We start from the raw sequence: 18,858 nt of genomic DNA on the forward strand, positions 1-18,858 counted from the left end.
AGAGAGTGGTGAGTGTGTGGAATAGGCTGCCAGTGGAGGTGGAAATGATAAGGTCTTTTAAGAGACTCCTGGATGGCTACATGGAGCTTAGAAAAATAGAGGGCTATGGGTAAAGCCTAGGTAGTTCTAAGGTAGGGACATGTTCAGCACAGCTTTGTGGGCCTAAGGGCTTGTATTGTGCTATGTGTTTTTCTATATTTCTGTGGCAGCAGTTTCAAGAGTGAATCTTTCTCTGTTGTTGATCGTAAGGGTTTCACTGATCTCGAGTAACATCTCTCGTAATCTTTCCCACTGCACTTCCCTAAGTTTTCAACACACCAAGGTAAGCTTGAGTGCTGTCTTTTCCAACTTTTTGAGTGTAAACACTGGCAAAAATAACTACACAGTAGGAAACTTTTTGGTCACCACTTGCCTGTTGTAGCAAGGGCTGGAGATCTTGCACGGCAGAGCCAAAATTGAACTCTACTATCAAGGGAGATACTGCACCAGGGTCAGTTAGAGGAATAATTCTAGTTACTGTGGTGAACTACATATACCTATCTGGACACGCCCCCTGCTGACTGCTCCTGTGGCTCCTCCCACAGACCCCGGTATAAAGGCGATTGAGGCCCGAGCCCTGCCCTCATTCTCCAGGATGTAGTCTGGTGGTCAACTACTGCTTGAACTTTCTTCCAGTCAATAAAAGCCGCTATCTCAACTTCACATCTCAGAGAGAGTTATTGATGGTGTATCAGTTACCGAACCATGTGCTTTAAGAAAGTCTAGTAGTTCCTCATTTTTTTCTACTTCTGTTATGTCACTGACTAAATCAGCATTTGGGATGTGACACACTTTTCTTCTATGACTTCCATGTTCTTTCACTGTTTTGAGCATCAAGGTTCTTTTAGTGTTGTGTATACTAATCAGTGTGTTACTGCCTCCTGGCTGGCCCACCTGTGTAACGCTGGTCTTATCTCGTGTGACTGGTTGCTGCACTCTTTATGAGAAAATCAAATTGCATAGTACTACACTAGGTGCTAGCAGGCCATCAGAAGCTCTAGGTATTGGAAGGAGGCAGTGAATAGAAAACACTCTTCTGGACAACACACACAAAATGCTGGAGGAGCTCAACAGACCAGGCAGCATCCATGGAAAAGAGAACAATCGGTCGATGTTTCAGACCAAGATCCTTCAGCAGGACTGGAGAAAAGGAGTAGAGGTAAAAGGTGGGGGGAAGGGGAGGAAGAAATACAAGGTGAAAGGTGAAACTGGGAGGGGGAGAGGGGTGAAGTAAAGAGCTGGGAAGTTGTTTGGTGAAAGAGATGCAGGGCTGGAGAAAGGGGAGTCCAATAGGAGAGGACAGAAGGCCACGGAAGAAAGAAAAGGGGGGAGGACCACTAGAGGGAGGCTATGGGCAGGCAGCGAGATAAGGTGAGAGAGGTCAGTTTTGTTTATAAAAAGCAATATATACCAAATACTTACATGACTAAGAACAATTCAAAATTCCAACATTCTGTTTAGGTTCCAAATCTCAGATATCAACAAAAACCAAATTCCTTTTTAGTTAGAATCAGAGAGATTCATTAGAATAATCTCTATTACTCCAATTTCTCTTACTAATTAGATCTAATATTATTCCCTATTTAAAGGTTTACAGACTAACCTTTTCTTCTGTTGGAGACCCTGACCTGGAGCCACTCTGGTTCCTTGTGGTGATGGGACCTGATGTAGATTGGGAGACTGCTTCACTGAGCACCTAAACTCCGTCTTCCATAAAAAGTGGGTCTCCTGGTGGCCATCCATTTCAACTCGACCTTCCATTCCCATTCCGACATATCAGTCCACGGCCTCCTCTACTGTCGTGATGAGGCCACACCTCCAACCTAATGGCAGTAGGTTTGATTTCTCGAACTTCCTCTGTTACACATTGGATGTTTGTCCATCTTTGTTGTTTGTGGTTTTTCATGGATTCTCTTGTATTCCTTTGTTTTCTTGTAGATGATCAGGGACAGTCAGCATGGCTTTGTGAAGGGCAGATTGTATCTAACAAGCCTGATAGAGTTCTTTGAGGAGGTGACCAGTCACGTAGATTAGGGTAGTGCAGTGGATGTGATCTACATGAATTTTAGTAAGGCATTTGACAAGGTTCCACATGGTAGGCTTATTCAGAAAGTCAGAAGGCATGGGATCCAGGGAAGTTTGGCCAGGTAGATTCAGAATTGGCTCGTCTGCAGAAGGCAGAGGGTTGTGGTGGAGGGAGTACATTCAGATTGGAGGGTTGTGACTAGTGGTGTCCCACAAGGATCTGTTCTGGGACCTCTACTTTTTGTGATTTTTATTAACAACCTGGATGTGGGGGTAGAAGCAAGTTTGCAGACGACGCAAAGGTTGGTGGTGTTGTGGATAGTGTAGAGGATTGTTGAAGATTGCAGAGAGACATTGATAGGATGCAGAAGTGGGCTGAGAAGTGGCAGATGGAATTCAACCCGGAGAAGTGTGAGGTGGTACACTTTGGAAGGACAAACTCCAAGGCAGAGTACAAAGTAAATGGCAGGATACTTGGTAGTGTGGAGGAGTAGAGAGATCTAGGGTTACATGTCCACAGATCCCTGAAAGTTGCCTCACAGGTAGATAGGGTAGTTAAGCAACCTTATGGGATGTTAGCTTTCATAAGTCGAGGGATAGAGTTTAAGAGATGCGATGTAGTGATGCAGCTCTATAAAACTCTAGTTAGGCCACACTTGGAGTACTGTGTCCAGTTCTGGTCGCCTCAATATAGGAAGGATGTGGAAGCATTGGAAAAGGTACAGAGGAAATTTACCAGGATGCTGCCTGGTTTAGAGAGTATGCATTATGATCAGAGGTTAAGGGAGCTAGGGCTTTACTGTTTGGAGAGGAGGAGGATGAGAGGAGACATGATAGAGGTGTACGAGATATTAAGAGGAATAGGCAAGAATGGACAGCCAGCGCCTCTTCCCCAGGGCACCACTGCTCAGTACAAGAGGACATGGCTTTAAGGTAAGGGGAGGGAAGTTCAAGGGGGATATTAGAGGAAGGTTTTTCACTCAGAGAGTGGTTGGTGCGTGGAATGCACTGCCTGAGTCAGTGGTGGAGGCAGATACACTAGTGAAATTTAAGAGACTACTGGCCATGGAGGAATTTAAGGTGGGGGGTTATATGGGAGGCAGGGTTTGAGGGTTGGCACAACATTGTGGGCCGAAGGGCCTGTGATGTCCTGTACTATTTTATGTTCTATGTTTTTATGTTCTATTACGGATTACAGGTTGAGAGAGGGACAGGAATGAATGCTTAATGTCTCAGGGTCTTTTGTTAAAAATGAAAGAAGGCGAGGTATAGTGAGGCGGAGAGTAGCACTACTATTTGGGTCAATAAACAAGTGCACTCTGAGGGGGCATAACAGGGGTGCTGCACGATAGAACCTGTGAAGAGGGCGGGGCCTGTGGAAAGGCGGGCCCAGTCTTCAGCAAACGAGCGGTTCGCTGGGCGGGTCTTGTTGCTAGGGGGCGGAGCCTGTGGAGAGGCCGTTCACTGTTCCGAGGACCGAACGGTTCGCTGGGCGGGTCTTGTTGCTAGGGGGCGGAGCCTGTGGAGAGGCCGTTCACTGTTCCGGGGACCGAACGGTTCGCTGGGCGGGTCCTGTTGCTAGGGGGCGGAGCCTGTGGAGAGGCCGTTTACTGTTCCGGGGACCGAGCGGTTGGCGGGGCGGGTCTTGTTGCTAGGGGGCGGAGCCTGTGGAGAGGCCGTTCACTGTTCCGGGGACCGAGCGGTTGGCGGGGCGGGTCTTGTTGCTAGGGGGTGGAGCCTGCGGAGAGGCCGTTCACTGTTCCGGGGACCGAACGGTTCGTTGGGCGGGTCCTGTTGCTAGGGGGCGGAGCCTGTGGAGAGGCCGTTCACTGTTCCGGGGACCGAACGGTTCGTTGGGCGGGTCCTGTTGCTAGGGGGCGGAGCCTGTGGAGAGGCCGTTCACTGTTCCGGGAACCGAACGGTTCGTTGGGCGGGTCCTGTTGCTAGGGGGCGGAGCCTGTGGAGAGGCCGTTCACTGTTCCGGGGACCGAACGGTTCGTTGGGCGGGTCCTGTTGCTAGGGGGCGGAGCCTGTGGAGAGGCCGTTCACTGTTCCGGGGACCGAACGGTTCGTTGGGCGGGTCCTGTTGCTAGGGGGCGGAGCCTGTGGAGAGGCCGTTCACTGTTCCGGGGACCGAACGGTTCGCTGGGCGGGTCCTGTTGCTAGGGGGCGGAGCCTGTGGAGAGGCCGTTCACTGTTCCGGGGACCGAACGGTTGGCGGGGCGGGTCTTGTTGCTGGAAGCCGACTCGAAACCGCGGCTGGGCGGGGTTGGGCTCGGTGCAGCCCTGCCTGTGGAGGAAATTCATGACTTGTAGCTGCTGCCTGGTGTGCGATCGGAGAGTGGAGCATGGAGCGGGTGTGCCGCGGACTGCCCGAGTCCCCGATCGGGTCTGGGACCCGCTTATGGGTAAGTCAAGAGCCCAGAGCAGGGTCGGTTGTAACTCGGTTTATTTCTGAAGCGCTCTAGAATAAAAATATTAGAAATATTTCACGATCATGTACGAAACAGAACTCAGTGTAAGCCATTCGGCTCTTATAGCCTGCTGTACCCCACAATGTCCGGTCTGCACTTTTACCTCAGCGCCATTCTCCTACACAGCGTCCATGCACTTCACTACCGTATCAAAACCCTACATGCCCAGGCATCGGGCCTCCGCAGCCTCTTCGGTGGAGAATTTCAGAGATCTTCCACTCTGTAAACGAAGAAGTTTCTTCCCCCTTCCTCACTTCTCTGTCCCGAATACCTGCTCTGGCTTGAGGCCATGAACCTCATGTAGTGAGGCGAAACCTCATCGCTTTTTCACCCTTTCAAACCCTGTCGGTGTTTTGTACATTTAATTATCTCTGATTCTTAAGCACATGAACTTATTCTTGAACGAACAGGTAAAAACCGTAATCATTTAAATAATTTAAAATAATTTCCCATTCGGGATCGATAAAATACTTATTAATTACACTTTAGCAACACTCTGACCACTTCAGAATCAGATTTAATATCACTTTCAAATGTCGTGAAATTCTTTGACTTGCTGCTGTAGTGCATTGCAATACATAATAAAATAAACTAAATTGCAATAAGAAATATATATATATATATATAATTAAACAAGTCATGCAAAAAGCGAAGGACAAATACCTCCTCGATGGTAGCAAAGCGAAGAGGGCATGTCCTGGGTGGTGCGAGTCTGTAATGATGGATCCTGCCTTCCTGAGGCATCACCTTTTGAAGATGGCCTGCATGTTGGGGTTCCTAGTGCCCATGGTGTAGCTGGATGTTTTTTCTGATATGTGCAGCGGCCCCTCCATACCAGATTGTTATGCAACCAGTTAAAATGTTCTCCTCGGTAGATCTGTAGAAATTTGCGAGGATCTTTGGTGACATACCAAATCTCCTCAACTCCTAATGAAATATAGCCGCTGTCTTTGACGACTTCACACTAAAATGGAACTTTTTATTTTAATTGTGCTTTCTTGTAAAAATTGTGTACAGTTGGTTATCTTTGTGAATGCTGCTTATTTAATGTACTGTACCTGTGATCCTGTTGCAAGTAGTTTTTCCTCGCACTGTGCATAAATGTACTTGCATGCACATGTTAATGAAGTCGCGATTCTCTTAAAATAATCTCCCAACTCGAATCACTCTGGTGAATCTCTGTCTGTTGTGAGCAGAACATAGAACAGCGCAGCACCTCAGAGGAACAGGCCCTTCGGCCCACAATGTTGTACAAAACTAATTAAATTAGTAATCAAGTACCCAACTAAAGTCATCCTTCTGCCTACACAGTGTCCCTGATCTGCATATTAATGTACTTATCTTAGAGCCTTTTGAATGTCCCTATAGTATTTGCCTCCACCACCAGCCCAGGCACCCAATCACTCTCTATGTAAAAAAAAACTTGCTGCTCACATCTTTAAATTTAACCCTCTCACCTCAAATGCATGCCCTCCGGTATTAACATTTTAAGCCTGGGAAAAAGATACTCTCTGTCCACTCTACATATGCCTCTCATAATCTTGTAAACCTCTATTAGATCTCCCCTCAGCCTCTGCCATTCCAAAGAAAACAACACAAGTTTGTCCAATCTCTCATTATAGCACATACCCTCTAATCCTGGCCCCTCTCTAAAGCCGCAACATCCTTTTTATAATGGGGGAACCAGACCTGGATGCTATACTCCAAAAGTGGCCTAACTGGGATTTTATAAAACAGCAGCATAACTTCCTTAATCTTAAATGCAGTTCCTCAACTACAGTAATAAAGGCAAGCATGACGTCTCTTTTCACCACCCTGTCAAACTGTGCAGTCACTTTAAGGGAGCTATGGACTTATGCCCAGAGTTCCCTTTGTACGTCAGCACTGTTGTAGGTCTTGCTATTAACAGTGTACTGTCTCTTTACAACGGATCTCCCAAAATGCACCACTTCACACCTGGTTGGGTTAAACTCCATCTGCTATTTCTCTGCCCATATCTGCAATATCCTTTGCTGCTCTTCTATGCTATCCTCACCCCTGTCAATCTTTGTCTAATTTGCAATCTTACTAACTAGGTCATTTGTATATATCACACAGCAAAAATCCTAGTATGGGTCCTGTCACAGACACAGACCTCCAGCCAGAATAAGCTCCATCCACCAGTGCTGTCTGTCTTCTATAGGCAAGCCAATTCTGAATCCAAGTGGTCAATTTGCCATTGATCCCTTGCATCTTAATCTTCTGGATAAGCCTCCCATGCGGGACCTTGCCTTGATCCATATAGATAGCATCCACAGTTCTACCTTCATCGCCTCCTTGAAAAACTCAATTTTGTTTACAAAGAGTGATGGGTGCCTGGAATGCATGGTTTGGGGTGGTGGAGGCACAAAGCCATGCTGACTGTCACTATTTAGACCATGGTTTTCCAAATGCTCATAAATCCTCTCAAGTAACTTCCCTAACACTGACGTGAGATTCGCCAGGCCATAGTTGCCTTTTTATAGTAGTATAGAGGGCAACCAGTCTCGTGAACATATTTCCAAGTGCAGTCTCAGCAAGGCCCTGAATAATGGCTGCAAATATGCATTTACTTTTATACTGAGTTCGTTGTGCAAAAATGATTGATGTTCTGTTTGCTGCTTTAACTTTCATGTAAAGTGTATTATTTGTGCATTAGGACACCCAGGTCACTTTGAACACCAGTGTCTTTTGGCCCTGATGAAGTGTCTCAGCCAAACCATCAGCTCTTCATTCCTCTCCATAGATGCTGCCTGACCTGAGTTCCAGAATTTTGTGTACGTTACTCTGGATTTCTAACACCTGCAAAATCTCTTGTGTTTATCTTTCAGTCTCTTGCTGTATTTTTGTATTTTGCTTTGCTTCTCATTCCAAGTGGGTGACTTCAACATGGGAGCAGACTCGATGGGCCAAATGACCTAATTCTGCCCCTGTGTCCCAAAGTCCATGTTATTACTATGGATACAATTCCTTTGTGCATTTACCTAGCATGTCTGAATCCGTAATCACCACTTTCAAAATCTTGGGATGCCGACTATCAGATTTTGTAGATTCATTGACTTTATTGGTTAGTACTTTTTAATGCTATTTTCATTCAGCTCCTCATTTTTCAATCTTTTGTCATAGTACATTGTATAGCATAGACACTTTGACCCACTGCATTTGTGCCAACCTTTTAGCCCACCTACAATAGTCCCACTTCCTTGCATTGGCACTGAATCTTTCTATGTATGCCGCCTTGAACTTTCAAAATGCCTCTCAAATGTAGAAATTGTATCTGATTCCACCACCAACATCTTTGGCAATGCATTCCGGCTGTCAACTGTTCTGTGTGTTTTGAAAATAACTCCAAAGATACCTTTAAATCTCCACTCTTGCCTTAAAACTGTGTCCTCTTGTTCTTTGTACCCTTACCATTGAAAAAAAGAGATTTTGCCTATCGATATATTTCAACTATTAAGCCTTTATCTGTCAGATTCCCCCATTTGTTTCTGGGAGACCAAGTCCAGTCTTTCATTTCTCCCACCATAACTCAAATCCTCCAGTCCCAGGCAATATGCTGGTGTATCTTCTCAGTACTTTCTCCAGAAAAGCCACATCCTTCTGACTGTGTGGCAAACAGAACTGCATGCAAAGTTCCAGGTGTTGTCTAACCCATTTTGTGTAATCGTCCTCCACTACATTTTGTGGGTTAATGTGGTTTCAGTGACAGAAAATATTTGCTTTTCCCTTGTTTCTCAGTATAGTTTCTGCTCTCTCACTCTGCAGGGAATCCTCATTTTCTGCTGCTAATCTTTTATTTCTCTCCCTAATAAATTAGCTTCAATTGATTGTTTATATTTCTTGTGAGATTACTCTTATTTTCCTTTATAACATGTTTCTTTCCTATGAACACTGAAATTTTGCCAATTCATGCACTTGTTCTTTTAGTCAAATAAACTTTATTCATAATAAAACATTGCTTCTAATAATAAAATGCCTGAAGTTTTTTTAATTCTTTACAGGAAGAATGTGCAGGATTGGGGAAAAATTGATCAGTACCGGAGGAATGTGCTGGGAATAGGGGTGGGGGGTGTTATGGATCAGTACAGGAGGAATGTGCTGGGAATAGGGGTGGGGGGTGTTATGGATCAGTACAGGAGGAATGTGCTGGGAATAGGGGTGGGGGGTGTTATGGATCAGTACAGGAGGAATGTGCTGGGAATAGGGGTGGGGGGGTGTTATGGATCAGTACAGGAGGAATGTGCTGGGAATAGGGGTGGGGGGGTGTTATGGATCAGTACAAGAGGAATGTGCCGGGAATTAGAATGGGGGGTGTTATGGATCAGTACAGGAGGAATGTGCTGAGAATAGGGGTGGGGGGGGTGTTATGGATCAGTACAAGAGGAATGTGCCGGGAATTAGAATGGGGGGTGTTATGGATCAGTACAGGAGGAATGTGCTGGGAATAGGGGTGGGGGGTGTTATGGATCAGTACAGGAGTAATGTGCTGGGAATAGGGACAAATTGATCAGTACAGGAGGAATGTGCTGGGAATGTGGGCATATAGATTACATACAGGGGAAATGTGTCGGGAAAAGGGCATATGGATTACGTACAGGAGAAATGTTTTGGGAAAAGGGCATATGGATTTCGTACAGGAGAAATGTGTCGGGAAAAGGGCATATGGATTACGTACAGGAGAAATGTGTCGGGAAAAGGGCATATGGATTACGTTCAGACAGGCAGGAGGGATTATGATTGTGAGCTGAAGGGCCTGTTCCTAAGATATACAGTTGTATTCTAGAATGTTTGTCCTTTTAGCATTTTGTATCTAAAATAACTTGTTGTAAATTGTTTATAAAATCCTTAAGTATGAGTTGGTGCCTGTTTCCTGACTTAACTTTGAAATACAGTTTCCCAATCTACAAGGGCCAACTTGCAGTTCATGTTTTTGTATGTCACTTAGTTTCAGTTTAAGGATTTCAGACCAAATGAAATCTCTTCTGATCATATTATGATCACTTAATTGCAGGATTATTTATTAACCATTGCTCATAGCACATTATTAGATATAAAGCCATCTGTTCCCTTGACTTTCCTCAAAATATTGATCTCGGCAACCATTCCTTGTTTGTTCCATTCTGTCACTACCTGCTTGGTTTGCTCTTGTGAGTTGATGTTGTAATTATTATTGCTAAACATCTGACTTACTGTTCCACGCGACTCTGTCTATTACCATGACTGTTTGGGGCTCTGTGGATAACCTCCCAAGGTTTCCGCCATTTGTTCCTTTGAGCTGCATACAAACAGATTATATTTAGTTTTCTGATCTGTGTTCTGTCCTTTCTGTTGTCTTTTGTCATTTTCTTTATTACGACTTCAATTTTACCCATCTCATTTTGAAGGTTACATACCTGTATGAGGTTCCTTGTGCTAAAAGGTTTCTTGTTACAAAGTCACCAAAATTCACTGCATCGGAAAATTCACTGCCGTTTGGTTCATCACATCCATACATAGAACATGGTTATCAATTCACCTCTCATCCTGTATCACCTCAAAGACCAAGGCCTTAGTTCATTTATCCTATCCTCAAGATAAGTCCTCTACTCCAGACAGCATCCTGGTAAATCTCCACTTCACCTTCTCTAAAGCTTCCACATCCTTTTCATAATGAAGTAACCAAATCTGAATACAATGCTCCAAATGTGGTCTAACCAAAGCAACAGTACCTCATGGCTCTTGAGCTCAATCCCCAAAACTAAAGAAGGCAAAACACTATGTGCCTTTTTAACAACCTGATCAACTTGCACGGTAACTTTGAGGGATCAGAGGACATTGACTCCAAGGTCCCTCTGTTCTTCCATCCTGTTAAGAATTCTACCATTATGGCTGTACCCTGTCTTCAAATTCAATCTTCTAAGGAAAATTACTTCACACTTTTCCTGATTGAACTCCATCTGCCACTTCAAATCAAATCAAGTTTAAATATCATTCAACAATAATAGAAACAGAAAACGAAACAGTGTTCCTCTGGGGCCAAGGTGAAAAACAAACAAAGTGGCACATTCAAAAGAGTGAGCAAAGAGCATATTCACGCAAAAGAAAACATATATAGTTCAAGACCCTGAGCTGCATGTCCCACAATTGATGGTAATGTCTCCCAGCAGTGCACAAACACATGCAATCCAGCCTGTCATTTCACTGCTCGACCATGGGATGGCAGCACTGATGGGAGAGGCTAATCCCCCACCAAGCACGGACGTCATGCGGCACCGCCTCCGACGTTCCTCACCTGGTCTGCAGTAGCAGGCAAACCCACAGCTTGAGGCCTGGTCTTTGCTACAACCAAGTCTACACAGCTTCCATGTCATCTGTCACGCCACCAGACAAAGGGCCTTCATCAACTTACATTATCACTGTCCATCAGATTCTTGTAATTGCAAGTGAAATGTCCGAAACAATCTCCCATGGTATACTGTACGCTGCCTTCATGCACCAACTCTGATGCCTATGTGTAGCAACACCGTCTGCAGCCAGGTCAGCTCCTCTGACATCTGGGTGCCCCTTTGATACCTCTGCCAGCTGCGCTTCTGACACCAGTCCTGCTACTCCAATCACTGAGCAGTTCACTGATGGAGTAGCCCTGCAGTACCTGAAGTTCTTGGAGTAGAATTGTCTTGCAACCATAAAAAAACATATTTAACAGAGAAAAGCACCCTTGGTTGGCACCTGAGAGGCCGCTGCATTGGAATGCATTGCCATCTTACCAGAAGATCAGTCCAGCTCTGCATCCTATCAATGTCCCATTGTAACCAACTAAGGAAGAGCGTTGAGGTAAATCTCCAGGTCCCATTGGTACCCTCACTGGTTACTTAACTCAGAGTGCTCGGAGGTAATGGCTGGGTCTGGAATATCTGTGCCTGATTATTCAAACAACAGGCCAGTACAATGGTTTCCCACTAATTCTAAGTTCAAAAGTTCAAAATAAATTTATTATCTACTATCACCATATACAACCCTAAAGTTCATTTTCTTGTGAGCTTTCTCAATAAATCCAGTAACCATAATAGAACCAATGAAAGACTACACCAACAAGGTGAACAACTAGTGTGCAAAAGACAATAAACTGTGCAAACGCAAAAGGAAAGAAAAATAAATAATACTGATAAATAAGTAAGCAATAAATGTGGAAGAACATGAAATGAAGAGTCTTTGAAAGTGAGGCAATATTTTTGGAAAAAGTTCAGTGAAGTTATCTTCTGTGGCTCAGAAACCTGAAGCTTGAACTAACATTTCAGAAACTCCAATTTAGGTCCCACCCGGCAACTGTGGGATTTAAATATGGCTAGTAGTCAGTCCTTAGTAATGACCACAAAATGACTGGATTATTGATTTTAAAAATCGGCATTAAAGCCTCCCATGGAAAAAAATCAGCTATCCTTGCCCCCTGTGGTTTATATCGAACTCCAGTGACACCAGTGCAGTTGACATGTGAACACTTTCTGAAATGGCTTCACAAGCTCAGTTAGGGGTGGGCTTTAGATGCTGGTCTTGCCAGGTCAGCAAAAGTGAACAAGTTTTTAAAATATTTCATTAAATGTGGCTTAAGATTAAGACTTATTTTATTTCTTGCACCCATCTCACAACTGAGGGAGTAAAAACTATAAGTTGCATCTCTGTCACAAAGTGCAAGCAGTAAGAGGGAAAATGTGGGAGGATCTTACCCAAACTCTGCGATTGTAACATAATTGTTTTGTATACATGTGTGTACAGTCAGATATGCAATCAGATCAATGTGTGTTGATAAATCTGATGGCCTGGTGAAAGAAGCTGTCCCAGAGCCAGTTGGTTCTGGTCTAAATGCTGTGGTATCATTTGCCAGATGGTAGCAGCTGAAAGAGTTTGTGGTTGGGGTGGCTGGAGTTCCTGATGATCCTTTGGGCCCTTTTACCCCACCTGCTGCTGTAAAGCCCACTGCTCTACTCTCTCTATACCCATGACCTTGCACTCAACGTCAGTAAGACAAAAGAGCTGATTGTGGACTGAATAAGATGAAGGAACACATACCAAAGGGATCAGAAGTGGAGAGAGTGAGCAGTTTCAAGTTCCTGGGTGTTAAGATCTCTGAGGATCTAACCTGGTCCTAACATATCAATGCAGCTATAAAGAAGGCAAGACAGTGACAATACTTCATTAGGAGCTTGAAGAGATTTGGTATGTCAACAAAAACAGTCAAAAACTTCTATAGATGTACCATGGAGAGAATTCTGACAGGCTGCGTCACTGTTTGGTATGGGGTGCCACTGCACAGGACCGAAAGTAGCTGCAGAAAGTCATAAATTTAGTCGGCTCTATTTTGGGTGCTAGCTTACAAAGTATCCAGGATATCTTCAAGGAGCAGTGTCTCAGAAAGGCAGTGTTCATTATTAAGGATCCCCAGCAGCCAGGGCATGCCCTTTTCTCATTTTTACCATCAGGTAGAATGCCTGAAGGTATGCACTCAGCGATTCAGGAACAGCTTCTTCCCCTCTGCCATCCAATTCCTAAATGGACATTGAACCCATGAACACTTCCTCACTTTAAAAATATATATTATTTCTGTTTTTGCATGATTTTTAATCTATTCAATATATGTATACTGTGTTTTTTTTTGATTGATTTTCTTCTTTATTATGTATTGCATTGAACTGCTGCTGCTAAGTTAACAAATTTCACTACACAGGACGGTGATAATAAATCTGATTCTGAAAATGTCCTGATTAGAGTGAGGTTCACATCCACAGATGTGAACTGAACTGAGCTGTTTGCACCACTCTCTGCAGATGAGGACCTGAGAGCAAAGTTGTGAGTGTGCATCCATCCAAAACACGAGATTCTGCAGATGATGGAAATTCAGAGAAACACACACAAAATGCTGGAGGAATTCAGCAGGTTAGGCAGCATCTGTGGAAAGGAATAAACAGTCAACAGCCTGATGAAAGGTCTCAGCACAAAATGTCGACTGTTTACTCCTTTCAATAGATGCTGCCTGACCTGCCGAGATCCTGTGATACTGTGTGAGTTACTCTGAGCTTCCATCCAACACGAGGTTGTGATGTGCCTTCTACTGACTGCATCTGGAAGCTGGGCTCCGAGTTGCAGTGGTTGTTTGAGGTGTCAGCAGTGCCTTTGTGTATCTGGCCAGCAAAGTGAAAACTTCGGCTTTGCTCATTGGGTCATTTTTCTCCCTTCAAACCACTTACAGACTTGTCTATTTGTATTTTCTTTTCTGATCTGCAACACAATGTAGTGGTTCTGTTATGAAATTCTGACTTTGGGAAAATTTGGGCTGCTGCAGACATTTTCCTCTCCCCAGGATTGGGGTGTGTGTACGTTCCTCAGGCATAGGACTAACATCCTCTACTGGATACTGGCAGTCTGTTCGCCTCTGACCTTTGTCTTCAGTGAACACAGTTTGCATCGTAAATCCACTTCAAGCCTTTTGAATTGGAGTTTGAATTGTTAGGTAAATAAAGATATTGGAGTTTAGTCTCAGCGCCAGTGAGATAGGCAGGAAGTCTGTGTGCTAAGAGATGATCTATCCCAAGACACATCGGGTGCCCTCTTACCACTGCCCTCCAGATCTGGGGTCTGTCTGAAATCCAGATCAAAATCAAGTTTATTGTCACTGACATAGTGTACAGTGTTGTTTTGCAGCAGTGTACATGCAATACACATGCATTATTTCACATTACAATAAGAATATAAGTGTGAATTAGGTTGTGCTTACGGTTGGGTTCAGGACTGTTCAGAAATCTGATAGCAGAGAGGAGGAAGTTATTCCAGAAACAATGACATGGATCTTCAATCAGAATCAGAATTGGAGTTTAATCGCCAAGTACCTGTACACATACAAGGAATTTACTTCCAGCTGATGTTGTCTCTCTGCTCATAACAGATGATAAATATAAATGAAAAGGGGCCTTAATGGTAGTAACGAGAAATGGGTGTCCCAGACGAAGAGAATCCTTCATGATCGGTGCCGCCTTTTTGAGGCATCGTCTTTTGAAGATGTCCTGGATACTGGGGAGGCTAGTGTCCACGATGGAGCTGGCTGAGTTTACAACCCTCTGCAGCTTTTTCTGGCCCTGTGCAGTCGCCCTTCCATACAGGACAGTGATTCAACCAGTGTGAATACTCTCCACACTGCTAATTAAATGTCTTGCTCAGTGGAGTGTGGGCAAAGGAACTGTGACTGTGTCTATCACTTTGGGAGATAAAATAGCACATTCCCCAAAACTAAATTCTACCCATATGGCCTCACTGGATGATTCCCCCAAGAATGATTCTCTAAGTACTGCTGTTACATTCTCTGTTATCAAAAAGGCTGCACCCCCTTACTGCCCTGAACAGAAAGTGCAACATCTCTCCAACCCATGAGCAACAGTCATCCTGAAAGGCTTTCTGCAATCAATTAGTGTCTGGCCGGTGATATCTGATTTTTCAATTATCCCTCAGGCCTTTTGTACCGTGTAGAAGAAAGGCAATTAGAAAAAGGAATGGGCCATCAGACTCCTCATATCTGCTCCATTCAGTAGGATTATAGCTGAATCTTTATCTCAGCCACTTTTCTACACTGGTTCTGGTTTCCCTTATCAAATAAACCTCAATCTATCCTGACTACACTCAGAGATCGAGTCTCCACTGCCCACTCGGGCAGAGTTTCAAAGCTTCAGCACCATCCGGGTGATGAAATTAATTCCCATCTTCATTCTGATCCCTGTTTTGACCTGCAACCTTTGGGTTTAGACACATGGATTGGGTACGCTCATCCCTCCTGCCCAACATCGTTCTGTTTCCCAAAGGCATTATGGTGTGCAGATGGTTGGTTCGCAGCCTCCAGACACAAAGATGAGAGCATTCAAATTTCATGTGGTAAACCTCCTTGTGGTTTTACACCATCAACCTGACTTGCCTGTGTTGCAAGATACCTTCCCTACCCACCACCCTGGCTTCCACCATCAGGACCCACAGATAATGATCCACATTACCTGATAGTTCTGCCTTAGTTGTGGTTTCAAGGCCCACTCTGATGACTTACAGTTGGTCACTGGAGAAGTTTGCTGGAGCTGTTGTCCTGTCATATGGGCTTTCATTTATATTGGATGGTATGATAACGTAATGCTATTACAGCTCTCACAACACAAATTCAGTTCTGCTATCTGTAAGGAATTTGTACGTTCTCCTGTGACCATGTGAATTTCCTTCGTTTCCTCCCACATTCCAAAGACATACGGTTAGGGTTAGGTTTAGTAAGTTGTGGCCACATCTGAAACATAGCGATTCTTGTGGGCTGCCCCCATCCACAGACTATGTTGTTGATGCAATCAATAAAATTCACTCTGTTTTGATGTACATGTGACAAATAAAGCTCATCTTTACTCTTTCAATTTTTAAATCAAGGCCTCAGGAAGACACAAAACATGGCATTATTTTGTAGAATGACATGGAATTATCAAAGTGATCTAGTCAATATATATTTCTCTGAGCTGGAAGGGATGATCTGATCCATGCTGGCAGGAGGTTCCTTCGGCCAACAAGTCCATGCTGACTCAGTTCTGTCTCCTTGAGGTAGTCCCATTTCTCCACTCTTGGCCTATATCCCTTGAAACTTTTATTATCTACATACTTATCAAAATGTTTTTTAAATGTTATAATTGTACCCAGCTCATTTCTTACCCCACCACTCTCTTTCTTTTTTACAAGTTACCCCCTCAGATCCCATCTAAATCATTCCCTCTTGCCTTCACTGTGCCCTCTAGTTTTAGACTCTCCTACCATGGAAAAAGTCTGTGACCATTCACATTATACATGGCCCTCATGATTTTACCTCAGCCTCCTATGCTTCCAGGAAAATGAATCCCAGTCTATCCAGTCGCTCCTCCTAGCAGAGGCCCTCCAGTGCTGGTAATGCCCTTATGCATCTTTTCTGCACCCATACAAGCTTAATGATGTGCTTCTCACACCCATCTTACTCATGCTTTGGTCAGGCTTTTCTCATTTTGCTGTTATCACCTGGTGTGTTCTGTTTTGTTGTGTTCTGGGTTGTTCTGCCAAGCATGGAAGGCTTCCTATGTTGGTGGCGGATTGTGTGGTGACATTTGCGATCTCCCCCGGCATTTCATTGTATATGTTGGTTGTTAACACAAATGATGCATTTCACTGTTTGTTTCCATGTACGCACGATAAATAAATCTGTATCTGTAGATTCACATTTATTTATTGATGATGAACTTAGAGCATGGATCAGTATGTGGAACTGTGAAGTTGTGGCCATTACAGACACTTGGTTGAGAGGGGGACAGGAATGGATGCTTAATGTCCCATGGTTTTGATGTTTTAGAAAAGATAGAGAGGTAATGAGGACAGGAAGAGTTGCACTGCTAATCAGGGACAATATCACAGCTGCACTCAGAGAGGACATAATGGTGGTGGGGGGGGGGGGCGTGAGTGTTCTCCACTCATTTTATGTAGGTAGAACTCAAAAATAGGAAAGGTGCAATCACCCTGGTGGTTCTGTAGTACAATCCCATCAATAGCCACTCAGACATTGAGGAACAGATATTAAGGCAGATTAAGGAAAGATGCAAAAATACGGGACAGGTATGTTTCTACCAGAAGGAAGGACAAGAATGGCAAGGATGTTGAGGGAGGAGATGAATTTAGTCAAGGAGGAAAAGGAAAAGTATGTAAAGCTTAGGAAGCCAGAATTAAACAGAGCCCTTGAGGGTTATAAAGAAGCCAGAAAAGAATGCAAGAAGAAAATAGGAAAGCCAGAAGGGATTATGGAAAGCCTTTGGCAAGTAGGATTAAAGAGAATCCCAAGATAATCATACATCAGGAGCAATAAGATAACTAGGGAAAAGGTGAGACCACTCAAGGATAGAGGGGGAAACATTTGCTTGAGCATAGAACATAGAACAGAACAACACACAACCAGGTCATTGGCCCACAATGTTGTGCCAAACCAACTAAAAAGCAAATCAAAATTACCTAAACACTAGTCCCTCTAACCTGTACCATGTCCATATCCCTCCATTCTCCTTACAACCACGTGCCTATCCAAGTGTCTCTTAAAAGCCTCTAATGTATTTGCCTCTACCACCATACCAGGCAGCATTCCTGGCATCCATGACTGAGTAAAACAACTTGGACCTTCACATCCCCTTTGAATCTAACTCCTCTCACCTTCAATGCAGGTCCTCTGGTATTAGACTTGGGTGCAAAGGACATGGACAAGGTTTTTAATGAGTATTTAGATAATTATTTACCAAGGAGAAGTGCATGAAGGATAAGGAGATCAATGCTGAGAGTATAAATATATTAGAGTATTTCAGAGTGAAAGAAAAGGTAGTGATGGGTCTCTTATAGAACACTAAAGGTGGATAAGTCCCAAGGGCCTGATGGGATATACCCCAGGACAGTTAGGGATGTAAGTGAAGAAATTGATGGAGCCTTGGCCAATATCTTTGTGTACTCTCTAACCATAGATGAAATTCCGGGGGACTGCTGAGAGCTAAAGTTGGTCCATTATTCTAGAAGGGATCAGGGAATTATCCTGGAAACTATAGACCAGTGAGTTGCACATCAGTGGTAGGGAAGTTACTGGAGTGAGTTCATAGGGATAGGATTTATTAGCATTTGGAAAACAGGGAGAGAGCATGTCTTTGTCCGACTTACCAACAGTTGAGTTTTTTGACGAGGTGACGGGGATGATTGATGAAGGTGGGGCCGTGCATGGGTCTACATGGATTTTGTAAGGTGTTTGACAAGGTCCCTCATGGGAGGCTCATGAGGGAGATTAAAATGCATAGGATCAATGGTGAATTGGCTGTTTGGATTCATAACTGCCTTGCCCATAGAAGACAGAGGGTGGTGGTCAAAGGTTTTATTCTGGCTGGAGGTCTGTGATTAGTGGTGTTCTGCAGGGATCTGTACTAGGACCTCTCTTGTTTGTGATGTAAATAAATGACCTGGATGAAAACATAGATGGTTGGGTTTGGAAGTTTGTAGATGATATGAAGATTGATATTCTTGTGGATAGTGTTGATAACTGGCAAAGTATACAGTGGATTATAGATGTGTTGCAGATGGGTGGAAAAATGGCAGATGGAGTTTAACCAGCCAAGTATGAAGTGTTGCGCCTTGGTAGGTCAAATGTGAAGAGACAGTACACTGTTAAGGGCAAGATCCTTAACAGTGCTGATGAGCAGAGGGACTTTGGGGTCTAAGTTTATATCACCTTGAAAGTGGTTACATGAGTTGATAGGGTGGTTCAGAG

General features: G+C 44.0%; 1 protein-coding gene across 6 annotated transcripts in view; it reads left to right on the top strand.

Annotated features, from left to right (window-relative positions):
• Positions 1 to 4,189: 4,189 nt before the first annotated feature.
• Positions 4,190 to 18,858, top strand: part of abcc3 (ATP-binding cassette, sub-family C (CFTR/MRP), member 3) — a 257,211-nt gene continuing 242,542 nt past the window's right edge. Inside the window, exons 1-2 of one of the 6 annotated variants that reach the window (XM_059948149.1) lie at positions 4,226 to 4,472; positions 7,216 to 7,333. Coding sequence is in view for 3 of the 6 variants with exons in the window: in XM_059948150.1 (XP_059804133.1) it covers positions 4,413 to 4,472 (60 nt within the window). In the remaining 3 variants the exon portion in view is untranslated. Of the gene's footprint in view, positions 4,473 to 7,215; positions 7,334 to 18,858 lie in introns of all 6 variants that reach the window. The other 5 variants (XR_009507548.1, XM_059948150.1, XR_009507549.1 and 2 more) reach the window with 5 other exon arrangements.

The sequence above is a fragment of the Hypanus sabinus genome, chromosome 23, assembly GCF_030144855.1.
Source record: "Hypanus sabinus isolate sHypSab1 chromosome 23, sHypSab1.hap1, whole genome shotgun sequence".
Taxonomy (NCBI): domain Eukaryota; kingdom Metazoa; phylum Chordata; class Chondrichthyes; order Myliobatiformes; family Dasyatidae; genus Hypanus; species Hypanus sabinus.